Below are 13,747 nucleotides of genomic sequence, written 5' to 3'. Positions count from 1 at the left end.
GACTGGAAAGCTAAAATAAATTAATTAAATATATCCAATAGTACAAGGATTTTATCGCCATCCTACTAATTTAACAATACTCGCTAATTAATAGACTAATTAGTAGTAATATAAGTCATAAGAAAGACTAAAATGTTTAATAATAATAATTAAACTTATTTGGATCAGAACAAACTCTGTTAAAAGTAGTCAAGCAGTTTTGGTAAATGTAAATAGTGCGAAAACGTTAAAGCAATAAAAACTATTTGAAAGGATAAAGTAAATATAGGTAAAATATATGCGAAAGTATTTTATTGTTTGAAATTTCAAATTATTTAGCGCTATATTTGCTGGTACTTGTGGCGCCGCGTTATGTGCTCTCCATGCACTAAGGAACGCCACTGCAGTGGTTATACAACATATTTCTCATATTTCTGCATGCAATGTGTGTGTGTGATTTTTTTTGTTAATTTGGTATGCTGAGTCAGACTGTTGTTGTTGTGGCAGCAATTTGTAAAAGTGGCGAATTTATTAACAAGCGACTTAGACCCCAGTGGACTAAGGGATGATTTAAAGTGCAGTGAATATTAATAAAATGTTGAAATTACAATATTTTGTTTTATATATATCTTATATTAGTTTTGTGGACACTGTGGGATCTTGGAGTGTAGCAGTTAAGGAGTCTTCAGTGATTCATAATGTTGAGTGTAAACATTTAAGAATGGGTCAGTTCATGTGCCCAGATCCAAGCATAGATCACATAGATCCTAAAACCCAACAGCTTAAGAATTGCCAAAAAAATAACAAGGCGAAGATACAATGTACTGCTGTTGAAGGTCTCAATTGCACTGAAACTGGAAATTCTACATTCTTTAAAGAGATGCCTTGCAAGTGGACTAATGGTTACTCATTTGAGACCTCAATGTTGCTTTCGGTGTTCCTTGGAATGTTTGGTGCTGACAGGTTTTACTTGGGTTATCCAGCTATTGGTTTAGCCAAGTTTTGCACCTTGGGTTTCATGTTTATTGGTCAATTAATTGACATTGTATTGATAGCTACACAATATGTGGGTCCAGCTGATGGTTCCCATTATGTAATGCCATATTATGGACCAGCAGTTGAAGTGATTAGAAGTGATAATTGGACATATAGATTGAGGCAAGATGATTGGTGATTATTCTTTGTTTTGTAAACTCTACCAGAATTGTAAATTTTATAAATTTATAATAATTTAAAAATGTTTCCTATTTTTCAATAAAATATTAAGTTAAGAGACATAAAAAGGATAACAAAATGTAATATTTGGAACTTCCGATAAAATGTATATAAGTATTTATAAATAATAAATTTTATTTTAACTAATTGAATATACAGTTGCTCATTCAAGATCCTCTGCTTTTTTTGCTTTCTCTTCAAGAAGTACCTTCAACTTTTCCTTGACTTTGTCAATATCTTCTTGGGTTATTGTAACTTCAACACCACAGTCCTTCTGCTCTTGTTGGAGGAATTCCAATGTATTAATCTTTTCTTCCAAAAACTTTGGTTGTTCTTCCTGTAATTGTTCTCTGTAAGTATCCAACCTTTCCTGGACAACATTATCGCAATAAATTTGAGTTAGCTTAGTCAGAGAGCCTTTCCTGCTGACTCTTTCATACTCGGATGGAACTGGTTTATAGGCAATCTGTAGATTCTCCAAAAGCCACTCAAACCTCCTGTAATCCCAGTTTCTTAAATACTTCAGATGTTTGTTACGTTTCTCAATCAACTCCTTCAAATTAACTTTGGCTTTCTTGTTTCTTGGATGCACATCCATCTGGATTTGGAGTGACCTAATAGCTCCTGTCCACCTGGCAATTCTAGCTTCCATTGATCCTTTGTCCATAGGATGTCTTCGCACTTGATCCATCATATCATTGATGTAAACATTTGTATGTTGTGACCTGCGATGAAACTGCAGGGAAAACAATCTTTTCACATTTTCGTCGGCGTTTTCCAACTCTTTGCAGTTCTTGAATTGTAACGGGTATCTTGATTTATCAATGTCTGGCATACCCTCTAAATCACCGCTTTTTTCCGGTCTGAAGCATGCGATTTTTTCCGGTTTTGTCCATTTTATTTTTAAATCACTTTTAAATGCGTAATTTCTCAGAGACCCCAAATTACTTAAATTTGAAGGGATCAATTTGATCGAGGAGCAAATCGCATTCATTGTTGTTACAATAATTATAGGTTAGGATTTTGACTTTTGACAATAAATGTTAGACGTGATTTTATCATATTTCTTCAATTAATTAAAAAAATATTAAATATTATTGTTGAATTTGTTACAAATGATTAATATCTTGTAAAGGTGTGTAATGAGCAATTTTGAATTAACTATAATTTTAGTTGGTAAGATAAATTTAACGTAGGCAACCAATCAATCTTGGATCCCTTAATATTTCTACATGGTGATACAAATTCAGTGGAAACAATTTTAGTTTTATCTTAAAGAAACATAATATTGTTAAACTTATTTTAGACTTTTTTTTTTCATGAATATTGTTTACTATGCTTATAATTACTCTGTATGTGATAAAGTAAATTTTCAATGATTTTTATCACATCTTTTAAGTAAAGATTTAATATATTATTGATTTAATACAAAAATAATTGTTGTAAGAAAGTAAATAGTGTAAGTAACTAAATATTTTAATTAATACAATTGGTTACAGTTTTAATACATAATATAATGTTAACAGAATAATCTATGCTTTATTATAATTATATAATTATAATTTACTGTGAAAAGCGGATACATTTTTAAGCACTAAAAGTAATTTTAATATTATGTATGATTACAATTTATAGATCAGCAACTACGCCTTCCATGAAGATACCGGGAGCCAACTCTAATTTTTCGCTATTCAGATGATCCATGGACTTAATTTTTCTCAACGTACTGTTTCTGCTACTTTTCTCGCTCTCATTGTTATAATCGTTCTTTTTCTTCAACGAGTAAGACCTTATATTTTCAAACGTTTCCTTTACAGAATTTCGAGTAATTTTTGTTTTACGCAGCATTCCCTGAAAATTGAAGGGCGGTTCATCATCGGAAATACTATCACGTTTTCCTAAGCTTTTCAACTCCGTTATGGGATTAACAACTTGACCAGGATTGTTCGATCTGTAAGAACTGTTTGATTTTATGTAATCGTTATCTTTAGTTGCTGGTTTGGGGTATCCCATTCTTGGACTATAATCGAGCTTTTCTTTGTTGTATGAGTATTTGGGTGATTCGTATTCCTTTGATGAGTGCTTTGTTTTAGGGCTATAATTATCTCCTTCCTTTGGGATCGAGTACTTATTATTTGATTTTGGGGAATCGTATACTTTTTTAAGAGAATTTCGTTGTGAGCTGTACGACTGTCTGACGTCCAGTTTTTGATACTCCTGCTCTTTGTTACTATTATAGCCATGAGGTTGATTATAACTTTCCTTTTCTTGAAAATCTTTAAAATCTCTTGCTTTATTTCGATGGTTTTTGGGGCTATTATATTCTTTATCGCGAAAATCATACTTATTGTTTGATTGTTCATAATCCATATGATTTTTGAACTTAGCGTATCCGGAATGAGAGTCTCTGCGTTCATGCTGGTGGGAATATTTTTTTGGCGAATCAAACGTTTGTTTTCTAGAATGCATATAATTTTCATTATCACCATTCTTGTATGGACTATTGTTATAGGTTATCGGAGAGTTCATCATTGGTGGCGGTGGTGGCTGAAAAGTCTTGTGCTCGGAATAATTGGGGTTCATAATATTTATAGGACAGTTTGAAAAATCTGGGTCAGTTCCTATGGCAGACAATCGTTTAATTGGTACGTTGGGATCCCTATTATAAGGTATATTACTGATGTATTCGATGTAAGGATTATGGAGAGTGGGATGGGGCTTGCAATGGGCGGAATACGGTTTGCAAATTTTATTTTCTTGTTCTTCTTTCAAGAGCGATAATGTTATTTGCGAAGACACTGTTTCTCTCCAACGGAAAGGAGCGTCCCAATCCTCTTCCTTTTCTATTGTATTCCTAGTAAAAAGTTCAATTTGAATATAAACATTTCATAATAATCTGTAAGTTTTCTTACCAAGGATTTGTTAAAGGATCGCACATGTAGGAAGTGTCGAAATACGGTATATCATTTAACCTGAATGGTAATTTCAATATAGCCGGTTTCCTTTCTCCTAACCATGTGCTCGGTTGAGCGTGAGAATCGATCAAATCTCTACCAATGTTGTTGTTAAATTTTTGTAAATTGTATACCAAGTGTTGGTTAAACAAATGGATCTAAAAATTAAGCTTATTAACTAATTATTGAAGAATTTATTTATAAAACTTAACCTGTTGGGAGAGATTGAAAAGCTCGTGATGCGTGGCCGCTCTATATTGAAGAAGTACTTGAAATATAGATTTAGCTTTCCATTTCATACAAAAAAATCTAATAAAATTACACGTGTCTGCATCTAGTTTCTCGTACTGAGATTCTACTAATGTGTTGTATCCTTTTCTACTAGCTACACCACGATATGCTAAAAATGAAAACGTGGCATTATCGATTCCTTTTATTAAGAACTAACTTCGGAATCATCTATTCCGTTGTCGACTGTTTCATCTGCCTGATCGACAACTAAAACAAATAATTTCGAAGTTAGTTACGTGTTAGAAAGTGCATATTTTCAATATATTTAATTAATATCCTAGATGCACGTATAATTCAATGTATATAAATATTGATTTATAGGTCATTTTAAAAACGTGTATCAGGATTAATAGTGTAATAATTTACACCTTTATACCTTTTTGTAGGACAAGAGCCGCTTTTTCTTCGTCCATTTCCCCTTCGGTGCTTTGGTGATATTCTAATGAAAAGTAACTGTAGTTTGATCGAACTAAATTTTATTAAACTTACGTTTTTTTTGGTCACCAGCCAATCTCTTTTTCATCCTCATTTTAGCTAAAAAGCCCCGTAGCATGCTCTGAATCTTAATAATTTTCTTCACTTGAGTTTCATACAATCTAGAATTAAATAAATTTTACTGCACTAAACTCTTCGTTCTAGTATGAACTAACCTTGCTAAATACTCCTCATTGTAATATTTCAAGAATACTTTGGTCTTGCCAATTAGCCAACCTTCCATTTTTAATCTCACCAGAAGCAATCTGCAGTTATCCTTGCATATTTCAACATTTTCATCAAAATCAAATGCCAAAAATTTATATCTAAAAAAATTATATCAGTTTATTATGTTCTTTTTGTAAGGTATTACTAATTAACCTGCGCAAAAATTCCGAAAACGAAATTCTATGCGGATAACCCTTCTGCCTTGCCCTTGCTGTATCTAACACAGCCATTGCTCGTAGCTGTTGTTTAATTATTTCTGTATGAAATCCGCCTGGTTGACCCTCCAAATCGGACCGAATGCACTTTACAAAGTGGGTTCCCCCGGCGCCTCCACCAACCGAAAGCTCTTTAAGTATATCCAAGCATAAAGACCGAAAAGTTGAAGCCGAAGTGCGCATTTTTTTTATTTGCGAATATTGATGCGCAGCACCCTAAAACATAGTATTAATACCAATTACGTTTTAAAAAATATATAAAAACCTTATTTTCGTCTTCCGAAGATGAACTACATTTGGGTTTACTTTTATTCGTAACGGAATTCTCATCGAATGATGTAAACAGGTTTCCTGTTTTCGTAAGTTTATTAACAAAAAACGACTTGATGATGCAATCTTTTGAGAGTCGAAGCGATTCGATGATCTCTGGTGGCAAGAAATCGCGGTTTCTGTCTGCCATTTCTTTAGCATTATATGAAACGGAGCCTGTAAAGTGCGAAATGCTGAATTCCATTTGGGATAAGACTTTAACTTTCTCATGATCTGCATTATTGAGATAATCTATAACGTATTCTCCGCCATGACCCATCTTTGACGCATCATCTATTAGTGTAATAACGCCTTCCGGTTTCCCTAAAATTTGATCCAAAGTGTTCTTGTTGTCATAATAATGCAATGGTGTAAAGGGAACTTCTTCTTCGGTCATCTCCAATGCTTCCCAGGCGAAAATTCGTTGCAGAAAGTGATAGTGAAGTTGCTCATTAAACGTGTTTATTAACAATTGGGGAAGATGGTTTTCTCTGTAACTTTCGAATCCGAAAAAATCTAAAAGTTTCACTGTATACTCATGTCCACTAAAATAATAATAAATAATCAATCAATTTACAATATTCGATATTAATAAAATTACAATATCGCCCTTCCATAAGATAGTTTGTAATTAATGTAATTTACTATATAATCGACGAGACGCGTATAAATTGTGTTTGCTAAAACATCCCTTGCATCTCTAGCTTCGTCGCAATTATGTTTTCGTCGAACCGCAGATCCCTTCTTAATCAAACAATAGTTGGTCAAAGCCCAACTCAACTTCTTCTCGTCTATATCCAAGAGTTTAGCCGCTTTCTGTACCATGTCCTCGTTTTCTATTTCGGCCATATTAATGGACAATTCTTTGAATCTAACGTCTCCCAAAATCAAAATAGATGCTAGACTTTTAAATATGCTCTCAATTTGTTCATCTGTAAATTGAAACATGTTCAAAGTTTCAACGAACTCTTTTAATTGTTTTGCATTTCTTTCTGGATCATCTCTTGGACGATTTTTCATGGGACTATCTTTAGGAATCCTCAAATAGCGATGTTTCCTTCCCGGTGAAAGATTATATTCATTTAGCTTATTCTCTTTATTTAACCCATCATATAAATAATACAACATATTATAGTTTGATTGGTTCCTAAAAAAATAAGATTGAAACAAATTGTAAACAGTAATATTGAAGCAGTACATTTCTACGGATGAAACACGCCACTTTTCTAGTTGTACAACATTAAATATAGCACCGGAAACTTTTCCGGTTTTACCATAAGTAATTTCCGTTTTCAAGACACATCTTGTGGAATAGTCGTTCATCGGAGTTGATGCATGTGTCAAGGCGTGGATCAGTTTCATTCCTTTCGAGATTCGTTCGTTGTTAATGTTTTCGTTTTTTCCCATATATAGAAGATGATCAAGTAAGTGGAGGCAAGTGGTTGTTTTCCCAGATCCTGTTTCACCACAGAGAACAATGTTTTGTGGCACATAGTGATGCAACGCATCTTGATATGCGCTATCAGCCACAGCGTAAATGTGAGGAGGATTGTTGGATCTCGATTTGAATACATACTTTTTGTGATACTGCAAGAATGTTATATAAAATAAAATTTATTTAAAATATATTTTTTTTTCTTCAAATACTTCTTCTCCATAAATATCGTGGTTTTCGTTTGGATTTAAAACAAGCAAAATATCTCCAACGAAGGTATGGTATTGTAATTGCTTCATCCGTGCTTGAAGTTCTTGTATTATTGTCTCCTCGGATAACTTATCCAATGCTGCTAAATCTTCCACGTACATTTTTTCCATTCGATCGTCTCTGGACCGCTTATAGAAATTGGTATTAACAAGTGTATCTTCGTATTTCGAATGTTGTTTTCCACAACGTGAGTAGTCTTGAATTAAACTCTTGATTTCTTGAGAGAGCTGCAAAAATTCTGATTATAGGATTTACTTTCTTGATTTTGAAAATTTACATGATAATTGTTTTCTGGAACTTCGCCCAGAAATGGATGTTCCAAAAGTTCCATTATAAATGGTCGATGTTCTGGGTTTTTAACTAAACATCTAAAGTAAAACATGGTAAAATAAGAAAAACAAAATATTTAAAAAGCATACTCGTTAATAAAATCATTGAAACTTTCCGACCAACTAGCAGGTCTGTATAAAGTGGGCGGTGGATTTCTCACAATCTGGAACATAGCTCTGGTAGGATGCATATTTTCAAATGGTGCTAAACCTTCAGCCAATTCTATGGCTGTGATCCCTATTGCCCAAATGTCAGCCCTATTTCCGTATCCGCTTTCGTTGTCATCAGGATTGCTAATTACCACTTCAGGGGCCATCCAGCAAGGGGAGCCAATGCAAGAATCACTTTTACCTAAAATAGAATACCTATTACACATTTAATGGTCTTCAAATAAACAAATGCGCCCAGACGCGACGGTAAATAAAACTTGTCGAAAACTTTTGTTATTACTTTCATCGTGTATAAAAGCAAGCGACTTCATTTAGAATAAAGTCAGTCATGCTAAAGTTAACATTAACATTACTCGTTATCATCACAGTGACAACATGTCAAGTGCACATTGGAAAATACGTTTTCAAAGAAAGATTTTCTGAATGTCTTTATGAAAACTTAAAAAATATTTTTAGCAAGACACATACAATAATATTATTAGGAAATAATAGCATTCTCGAGTTGCAATTGATATCGCAGATCACGATTAATCCAATTTATACAATTAAATCCGACAGAGACTCAATACTTCTATTCAACAATGAATTCATAAAGATGCACGGATCGAAATCGGTTTACGAGGAGAGCAAGGTTTATGTAGCGTTCTTTAATAATTTCGATAAAGCTCAAGAAGTGATTGATAACATTCGCAGAATATTCTTTTGGAGAATGAGGGACTGTTTGGTATTCGTAGCCTCCAAGAAATTAAAAAAACAAGATGTGGATATATTTTTTCGTTTGTGTTCCAAGTACGAAATTTACAACGTCATTTTCGTTTTGGAGAACTGCAAGTTTTATAATTACAATCCATTCAAAGATAACTTTGCTATTAAGGCGAAGAACGGATTTTTCTTTCGTGATTTGTACAAAAATTTGTGGGGAAAAGAGTTGAGAATCAATTTGTTCAACAATAATAAAGATGAAACCAGTTTATTTGATGATGGACTCGATTTCTTAACTGCGATGAATTTAGCGGGTTATTTTAATGCGACCCCAAGAATATTCCAGCCGACGGATGGGGAGAGGTACGGAGATATTTCGAGACTAACTGGAGCGATTGCAGATTTGGTTTATAACCATAGCGATGTTGCCTTGAATTCCAGATTGATTTTATCGACGTACAACAATCTGATTGAATACTTATATCCGTTGGAGCGTGACGATCTCGTGTGTCTGGTTCCTGAAAAACCACGCGTTATGACCACCAAATACAGATCGATTTTTACTAAGGAAATTCGCATTTTGATCATCTGCTTCATAATTATTTTCTTAATGGTTTTGAAGCTTGGTATCGGGAATGTCACATTGATAAGTTGGATTGGTTTGCTGCTGATGCAGCCTGTGAATTCGAGAAGTACTAAACGAGGACGGATACTTTTAGTACTCTTTCTGATTTACTGCTTCTACGTGATTTTATTCATCGGCTCGCAATTATCGAGTAGATTTACAGTTTTCCGTGTACCAAAGCAATTGGAAACCTTCGAGGATGTTGAAAACTCTGGTATGAATGTGTACACATTACCCATCTTTAAGGAATTGCTTTTGAAGAACGGAGACACCGAATTCGAGGAGATGGCTGATCGAATAATAATATTGAATAAAACGCAGTTGGAGAATAAAATTAAGCAGCATGGGAACTACGGAGTTGTTTTGAAGAAATCTTTTGCGAATTACGCGGTTATGCTGAAAGAGAACAATTTAAAAGGAACAGTTAGGCAGATGATTATGAAGGATGTAGCATATCCAGGAATGAAGTGCTACGCTATAAAATTCGGGAACCCATTGAAAACACATTTCGACAAGTATCTTACCATAATACACGAAAGCGGTATAAGATCGCATTGGAAAAAAACAAAATTGGATGAATTATTTTTAAGAGAAAGTAAATATTATACAATGAATAAAATTGATCATTCCCCGCTTTCCTTGCATCATTTACGGGAAATATTTTATTTTTATATCATTGGATGTGTCGCTTCTATTATTGTATTTATAATTGAATTATCTTTCCGAAAGTAATTTAAAAAAAACGCACATCATTTTATGTTTAAGTTTAGACCATACCTAAAGTACTGCTGAGATGTCTTGATAGTCCAAAATCGGCTAATTTGACGTCTCCATCCTTTGTTAGTAAAATGTTGCTTGCTTTAATATCACGATGCATCACACGATTTTCATGAAGGTGCATTATCGCCTTAAAAAATAGTGTCTTAGTTTTTGTTCAGTCTTGTGAACTTCATACCTTGATTATTTCCTTCAGAATGTAAGCAATGTGCTCTTCGCCCATCCTTCTGTTTTTATAAAGAAGTCCATTTACTAAGTCAATTGCTGAACCTCCTTCGCATAACTTAATTAAAAGAAAACAATATATTAAAATGTAGCTCAATTAAAATATACAAATTAAGGCTTGTTTCAATAGCCCTTTGTTTAATATTATTCACTTCAATACTACTTTTTGTACGTTTTAATATAACGCAACGTAGTTTAAATGTAATGTGTTTATTATAAAAATTAGATTGTTTTGTTTCTTTATTAAAATAAATATTAATAAAAGTTTTGAAGAGGACACACTAGAAATTAACTTACTTTTAATAAACCTAAGATTGAATGATATTCAAATAAAAATACCTTAGTTTTAGATAATAAATCAAGAAATTACAGATTATTTTAAAAGGTGAATAGTGAGCAAATATAAAAAAGTAGAATTATTTGGGCGGAAAGACCTAGGCCGTTAGCCAGCCTATTAATATATATTTTTTTAAATTTTATGTTAGAATTTATTTATGAATAGAATGTATTTTTTTTATGTATTGATGTTTGGCTAATAAATTATTATTATTATTATAAAAAAGATATTTAGATATTTAGAATATTTCAATTGAAATTTATGTAGTGCTCTAAACATATATAATATCGCATTTGTTTTATATCCGTAAATTGTAAGAAATATACGATCACTGCATGTAGTATTTGTATGACAATGAACAAAGTATTGCAAACGATACACGAATACAAAACGATAATTCCACTATTGTTCAACCCCCTTCAAAAGAAAAAGGTTAACAATGGAACAATACATAAAACCGCATAGTACACAGATAATACCAGGTGAATGTAAAACATAGTTAGCATGAATTAATTCAAAAATAAATTTAAGTAATTTAAGCAATATATAACATATCATCCAATAATAATGGTAAAAATTCTAGCAATTCATAAAAGCTCATAAAATTTTATGGTTTATAATAGCTTGCAGTATCAAGTAACTAAAATTAAAAAGAAAGTTAATATTGAAATAGGAAAAGTAATATAAATTAGTAAGGAATAAGTAGAATTAAGCATTGAATATTTAAAAACTTGTATTCTTTAGCTGATTTAGACATGTACTGTTTTTACACGATAAAATAAATGGAAAACTTTGTTTTATTTCTGATTGAAATTTTAAGAATATATTGATTTATTTTAATTAATATAACTAGAAATATAGATTAGGTCATATATTGCATATTTTGATGAATGTTTTATTACATTTACTAAAAATGAAATACTAAATTTATTGTATAACAACATACAAGAGCACTAACATTTCTGCATATTAAAAAAAAAGATTATGGGACAAATTTAGTATGAATATGTTGTTATATTTTTAATATATTTGAAAATATCGAAAAATCGAAAAAATGTGTCAATACCATTAATAAAATCTACCTTATAATTCATAATCAAAATCGGTGTGATTGATTTTGATTTGTAATTAGATAAATAAGTAGATGAAATATTTGATGGTAAAATATACTTTACATGTAAGTTAATATTAATAAAATTGACATACTTTGTCACCTAAATTTTTTATTAGTTATTATTGTTTTGAATCATTTTTGTATTAATATAATACATATTTCTATATAAACTATACATTGATGGTTATTGATTAACAGATAATTATTTAAATAGAATAGAAAGGAAAGTATTTGTGGTAAGAAGTGTAAATGAGAAATGATGTGAAAACAATGAATCAGGTGCACTGATATAAACGGAGATTTAAATTGAGGAAATGGTTAGATGTTGTTGGGGCGGAGTGAGAGGAAGAGCGTATGTTTATTTTTGTTGTAAAACGTTTTTAGAAGAGATGAAGAGAAGCAGGAGAGCTAGTATATAAGTAAGGATAAATGTATCTGTTTGTGCCAATGCGTTGCAGGCCGTTCGAAGTGTAGTATATTTCATTTTTATTAGCATCATATAGATTTGAACTGACAGTCAGTACATGTTCGTTTGATTCCCAGAGTGTAATTCAGCTTTGCACTCAACCATATCATCCTCTTTATCTTTATCTAAAGACAGGTCGAGGCCCCTTTTTATTCCACCATTTAATTTACAACCATACAGGAAATATATACAAGACGCGCACACTCACACATACACACACGCATACTTTCCAGCATCGATACAATTTATACATTTTAAATTGCAAAACATTTTATTGCCCCGATTGAGACGTTAACTCGATGTTCAATTTATCTCAACGGAAAGGAACTAATTAAGCAATTCGACGTTTGTAAATAATCATTAAAACTTACCTCCAGGATGAACCAAACCTCGTCCTCGCTTTCTCCAACCTTCCTATAGGCTCCGTAGAAATCGGGCATATTAGGATGTTCGGAATGGGCCATCAGCACCCTATGTTCCTCCTGTATGTAACCCATCGACTCCCTATTAACCCTCTGCGTTTTAATAGCAACCCTCCTATCGTTCGACCCTTTATCCACAGCGCTAAAGACCTTCCCGCAAATCCCAGTACCGATGCATTCTTCGATAACGAATCGATCGTCGGCATCTGGCAAATCGTCTATTGATAGTTTCGACATGGTTAATTTCTAAAATAAATAGACTTTATTTATTAGCATTTTCCCTGCCGCAATCACAGTACGTACTGTCTCCGTCGACAACACTTTTCAACTGTATCCAGTCCCGCTGATGCACTTCATAATAGGATTTACGATGAAAGCTCAGAACAAAGGCACTACAAAGGATTCATTTAATGCAGCCTCGACCTCGCTATGAATACACATTTATAAGCCGGAAATGTAATTTAATTATACTAAACTGGAGGGGAATAGGATTTACTTTTGTTTTGCTTTCGTGTATTAAATTAATTATAGATTTGCGCTTTATGTATCTGCATTTAATTCCAATAAAATAAATACGATTCGCCTATTACAAATTGTTACGTACTAGCTATTGCATATAATACTATTCATCTTTATAATACTGTTGTCAGGATTGATTAATTTATAACTAAATATCAAATAAAACATATACATTATGAAACATTTATCAACTCATTGTATAGCCAATATATTTTCTTATACTGCTCATATTTGAAAAATCTAGAAAGCTGCAATTCACAATTTACTAATTATTACTTTAAATGTTGTAAGAATTTAAAAGAAAATGATGGTAAATATATTATATATATTTAAAAAAAAAACTAAAAGAATTTGAAGAAAAACGCAATAAATATGTAATAAAAATATATATTAAGATTTCTTAGAAGCGATTTGAAATATAGTAAGTAAAGCCGATAATAAATATTTATGCTACAAATCACAATTCATTTATTCTATAGATATTTAATGATTTTTGTCTAAACCGGATATGCGCGGTTTCGTAAAAATAGAACACACAATAAATAGATTTCACAACAAAAAATGAATACATATTTCTCATTTCGTATATAAAGCTGATCACTAAACACTAATTAATTACAATTTCTTAATGCTAAAATGAAGTTGGATGATTTATAAATATTTAAAAAAAATATACATTACATTGATTGA

At 32.1% G+C, this 13,747-nt stretch overlaps 3 protein-coding genes across 3 annotated transcripts; 1 reads left to right on the top strand and 2 right to left on the bottom strand.

Annotated features, from left to right (window-relative positions):
• Window positions 1-429: 429 nt before the first annotated feature.
• On the top strand, window positions 430-1,175 carry LOC108563665 (TM2 domain-containing protein CG10795). Its single transcript, XM_017922403.1, has one exon. The coding sequence runs from the start codon at window positions 575-577 to the stop codon at window positions 1,151-1,153; it is 579 nt and encodes a 192-aa protein (XP_017777892.1). The 5' UTR covers window positions 430-574; the 3' UTR covers window positions 1,154-1,175.
• Window positions 1,176-1,309: 134 nt separating this feature from the next.
• LOC108563660 (28S ribosomal protein S15, mitochondrial) lies at window positions 1,310-2,240 on the bottom strand. Its single transcript, XM_017922398.1, has one exon. The coding sequence runs from the start codon at window positions 2,186-2,188 to the stop codon at window positions 1,358-1,360; it is 831 nt and encodes a 276-aa protein (XP_017777887.1). The 5' UTR covers window positions 2,189-2,240; the 3' UTR covers window positions 1,310-1,357.
• Window positions 2,241-2,715: 475 nt separating this feature from the next.
• LOC108563673 (neither inactivation nor afterpotential protein C) lies at window positions 2,716-12,932 on the bottom strand. The gene is made up of 17 exons (XM_017922414.1): window positions 12,842-12,932; window positions 12,488-12,784; window positions 10,153-10,257; window positions 9,975-10,104; window positions 7,790-8,051; window positions 7,648-7,738; window positions 7,313-7,597; window positions 6,864-7,252; window positions 6,267-6,812; window positions 5,622-6,210; window positions 5,295-5,572; window positions 5,090-5,239; window positions 4,929-5,035; window positions 4,816-4,878; window positions 4,361-4,548; window positions 4,107-4,306; window positions 2,716-4,048 (listed from the first exon to the last, which is right to left on the bottom strand). The coding sequence occupies exons 2-17, from the start codon at window positions 12,773-12,775 to the stop codon at window positions 2,824-2,826; spliced, it is 4,896 nt and encodes a 1,631-aa protein (XP_017777903.1). The 5' UTR covers window positions 12,776-12,784; window positions 12,842-12,932; the 3' UTR covers window positions 2,716-2,823.
• Window positions 12,933-13,747: the final 815 nt, after the last annotated feature.

This window comes from Nicrophorus vespilloides, unplaced genomic scaffold (assembly GCF_001412225.1).
Source record: "Nicrophorus vespilloides isolate i.1.1-1 unplaced genomic scaffold, Nicve_v1.0, whole genome shotgun sequence".
NCBI lineage: Eukaryota > Metazoa > Arthropoda > Insecta > Coleoptera > Silphidae > Nicrophorus > Nicrophorus vespilloides.
Note: the sequence above shows the minus strand (reverse complement) of the source record. Positions and strands in the feature narration are given on the sequence as shown.

Excerpts from the sequence above, each read along its gene's own strand:
- LOC108563665 (XM_017922403.1), top strand. The coding sequence starts at position 575 with ATGTTGAAATTACAATATTTTGTTTTATATATATCTTATATTAGTTTT.
- LOC108563660 (XM_017922398.1), bottom strand. The coding sequence starts at position 2,188 with ATGAATGCGATTTGCTCCTCGATCAAATTGATCCCTTCAAATTTAAGT.
- LOC108563673 (XM_017922414.1), bottom strand. The coding sequence starts at position 12,775 with ATGTCGAAACTATCAATAGACGATTTGCCAGATGCCGACGATCGATTC. Across the intron at positions 6,813-6,863 it reads CGTGTTTCATCCGTAGAAAT|GAACCAATCAAACTATAATA; the intron begins GTACTGCTTCAA and ends TTATTTTTTTAG. Across the intron at positions 4,879-4,928 it reads GGCTGGTGACCAAAAAAAAC|AATATCACCAAAGCACCGAA; the intron begins GTAAGTTTAATA and ends ACTTTTCATTAG.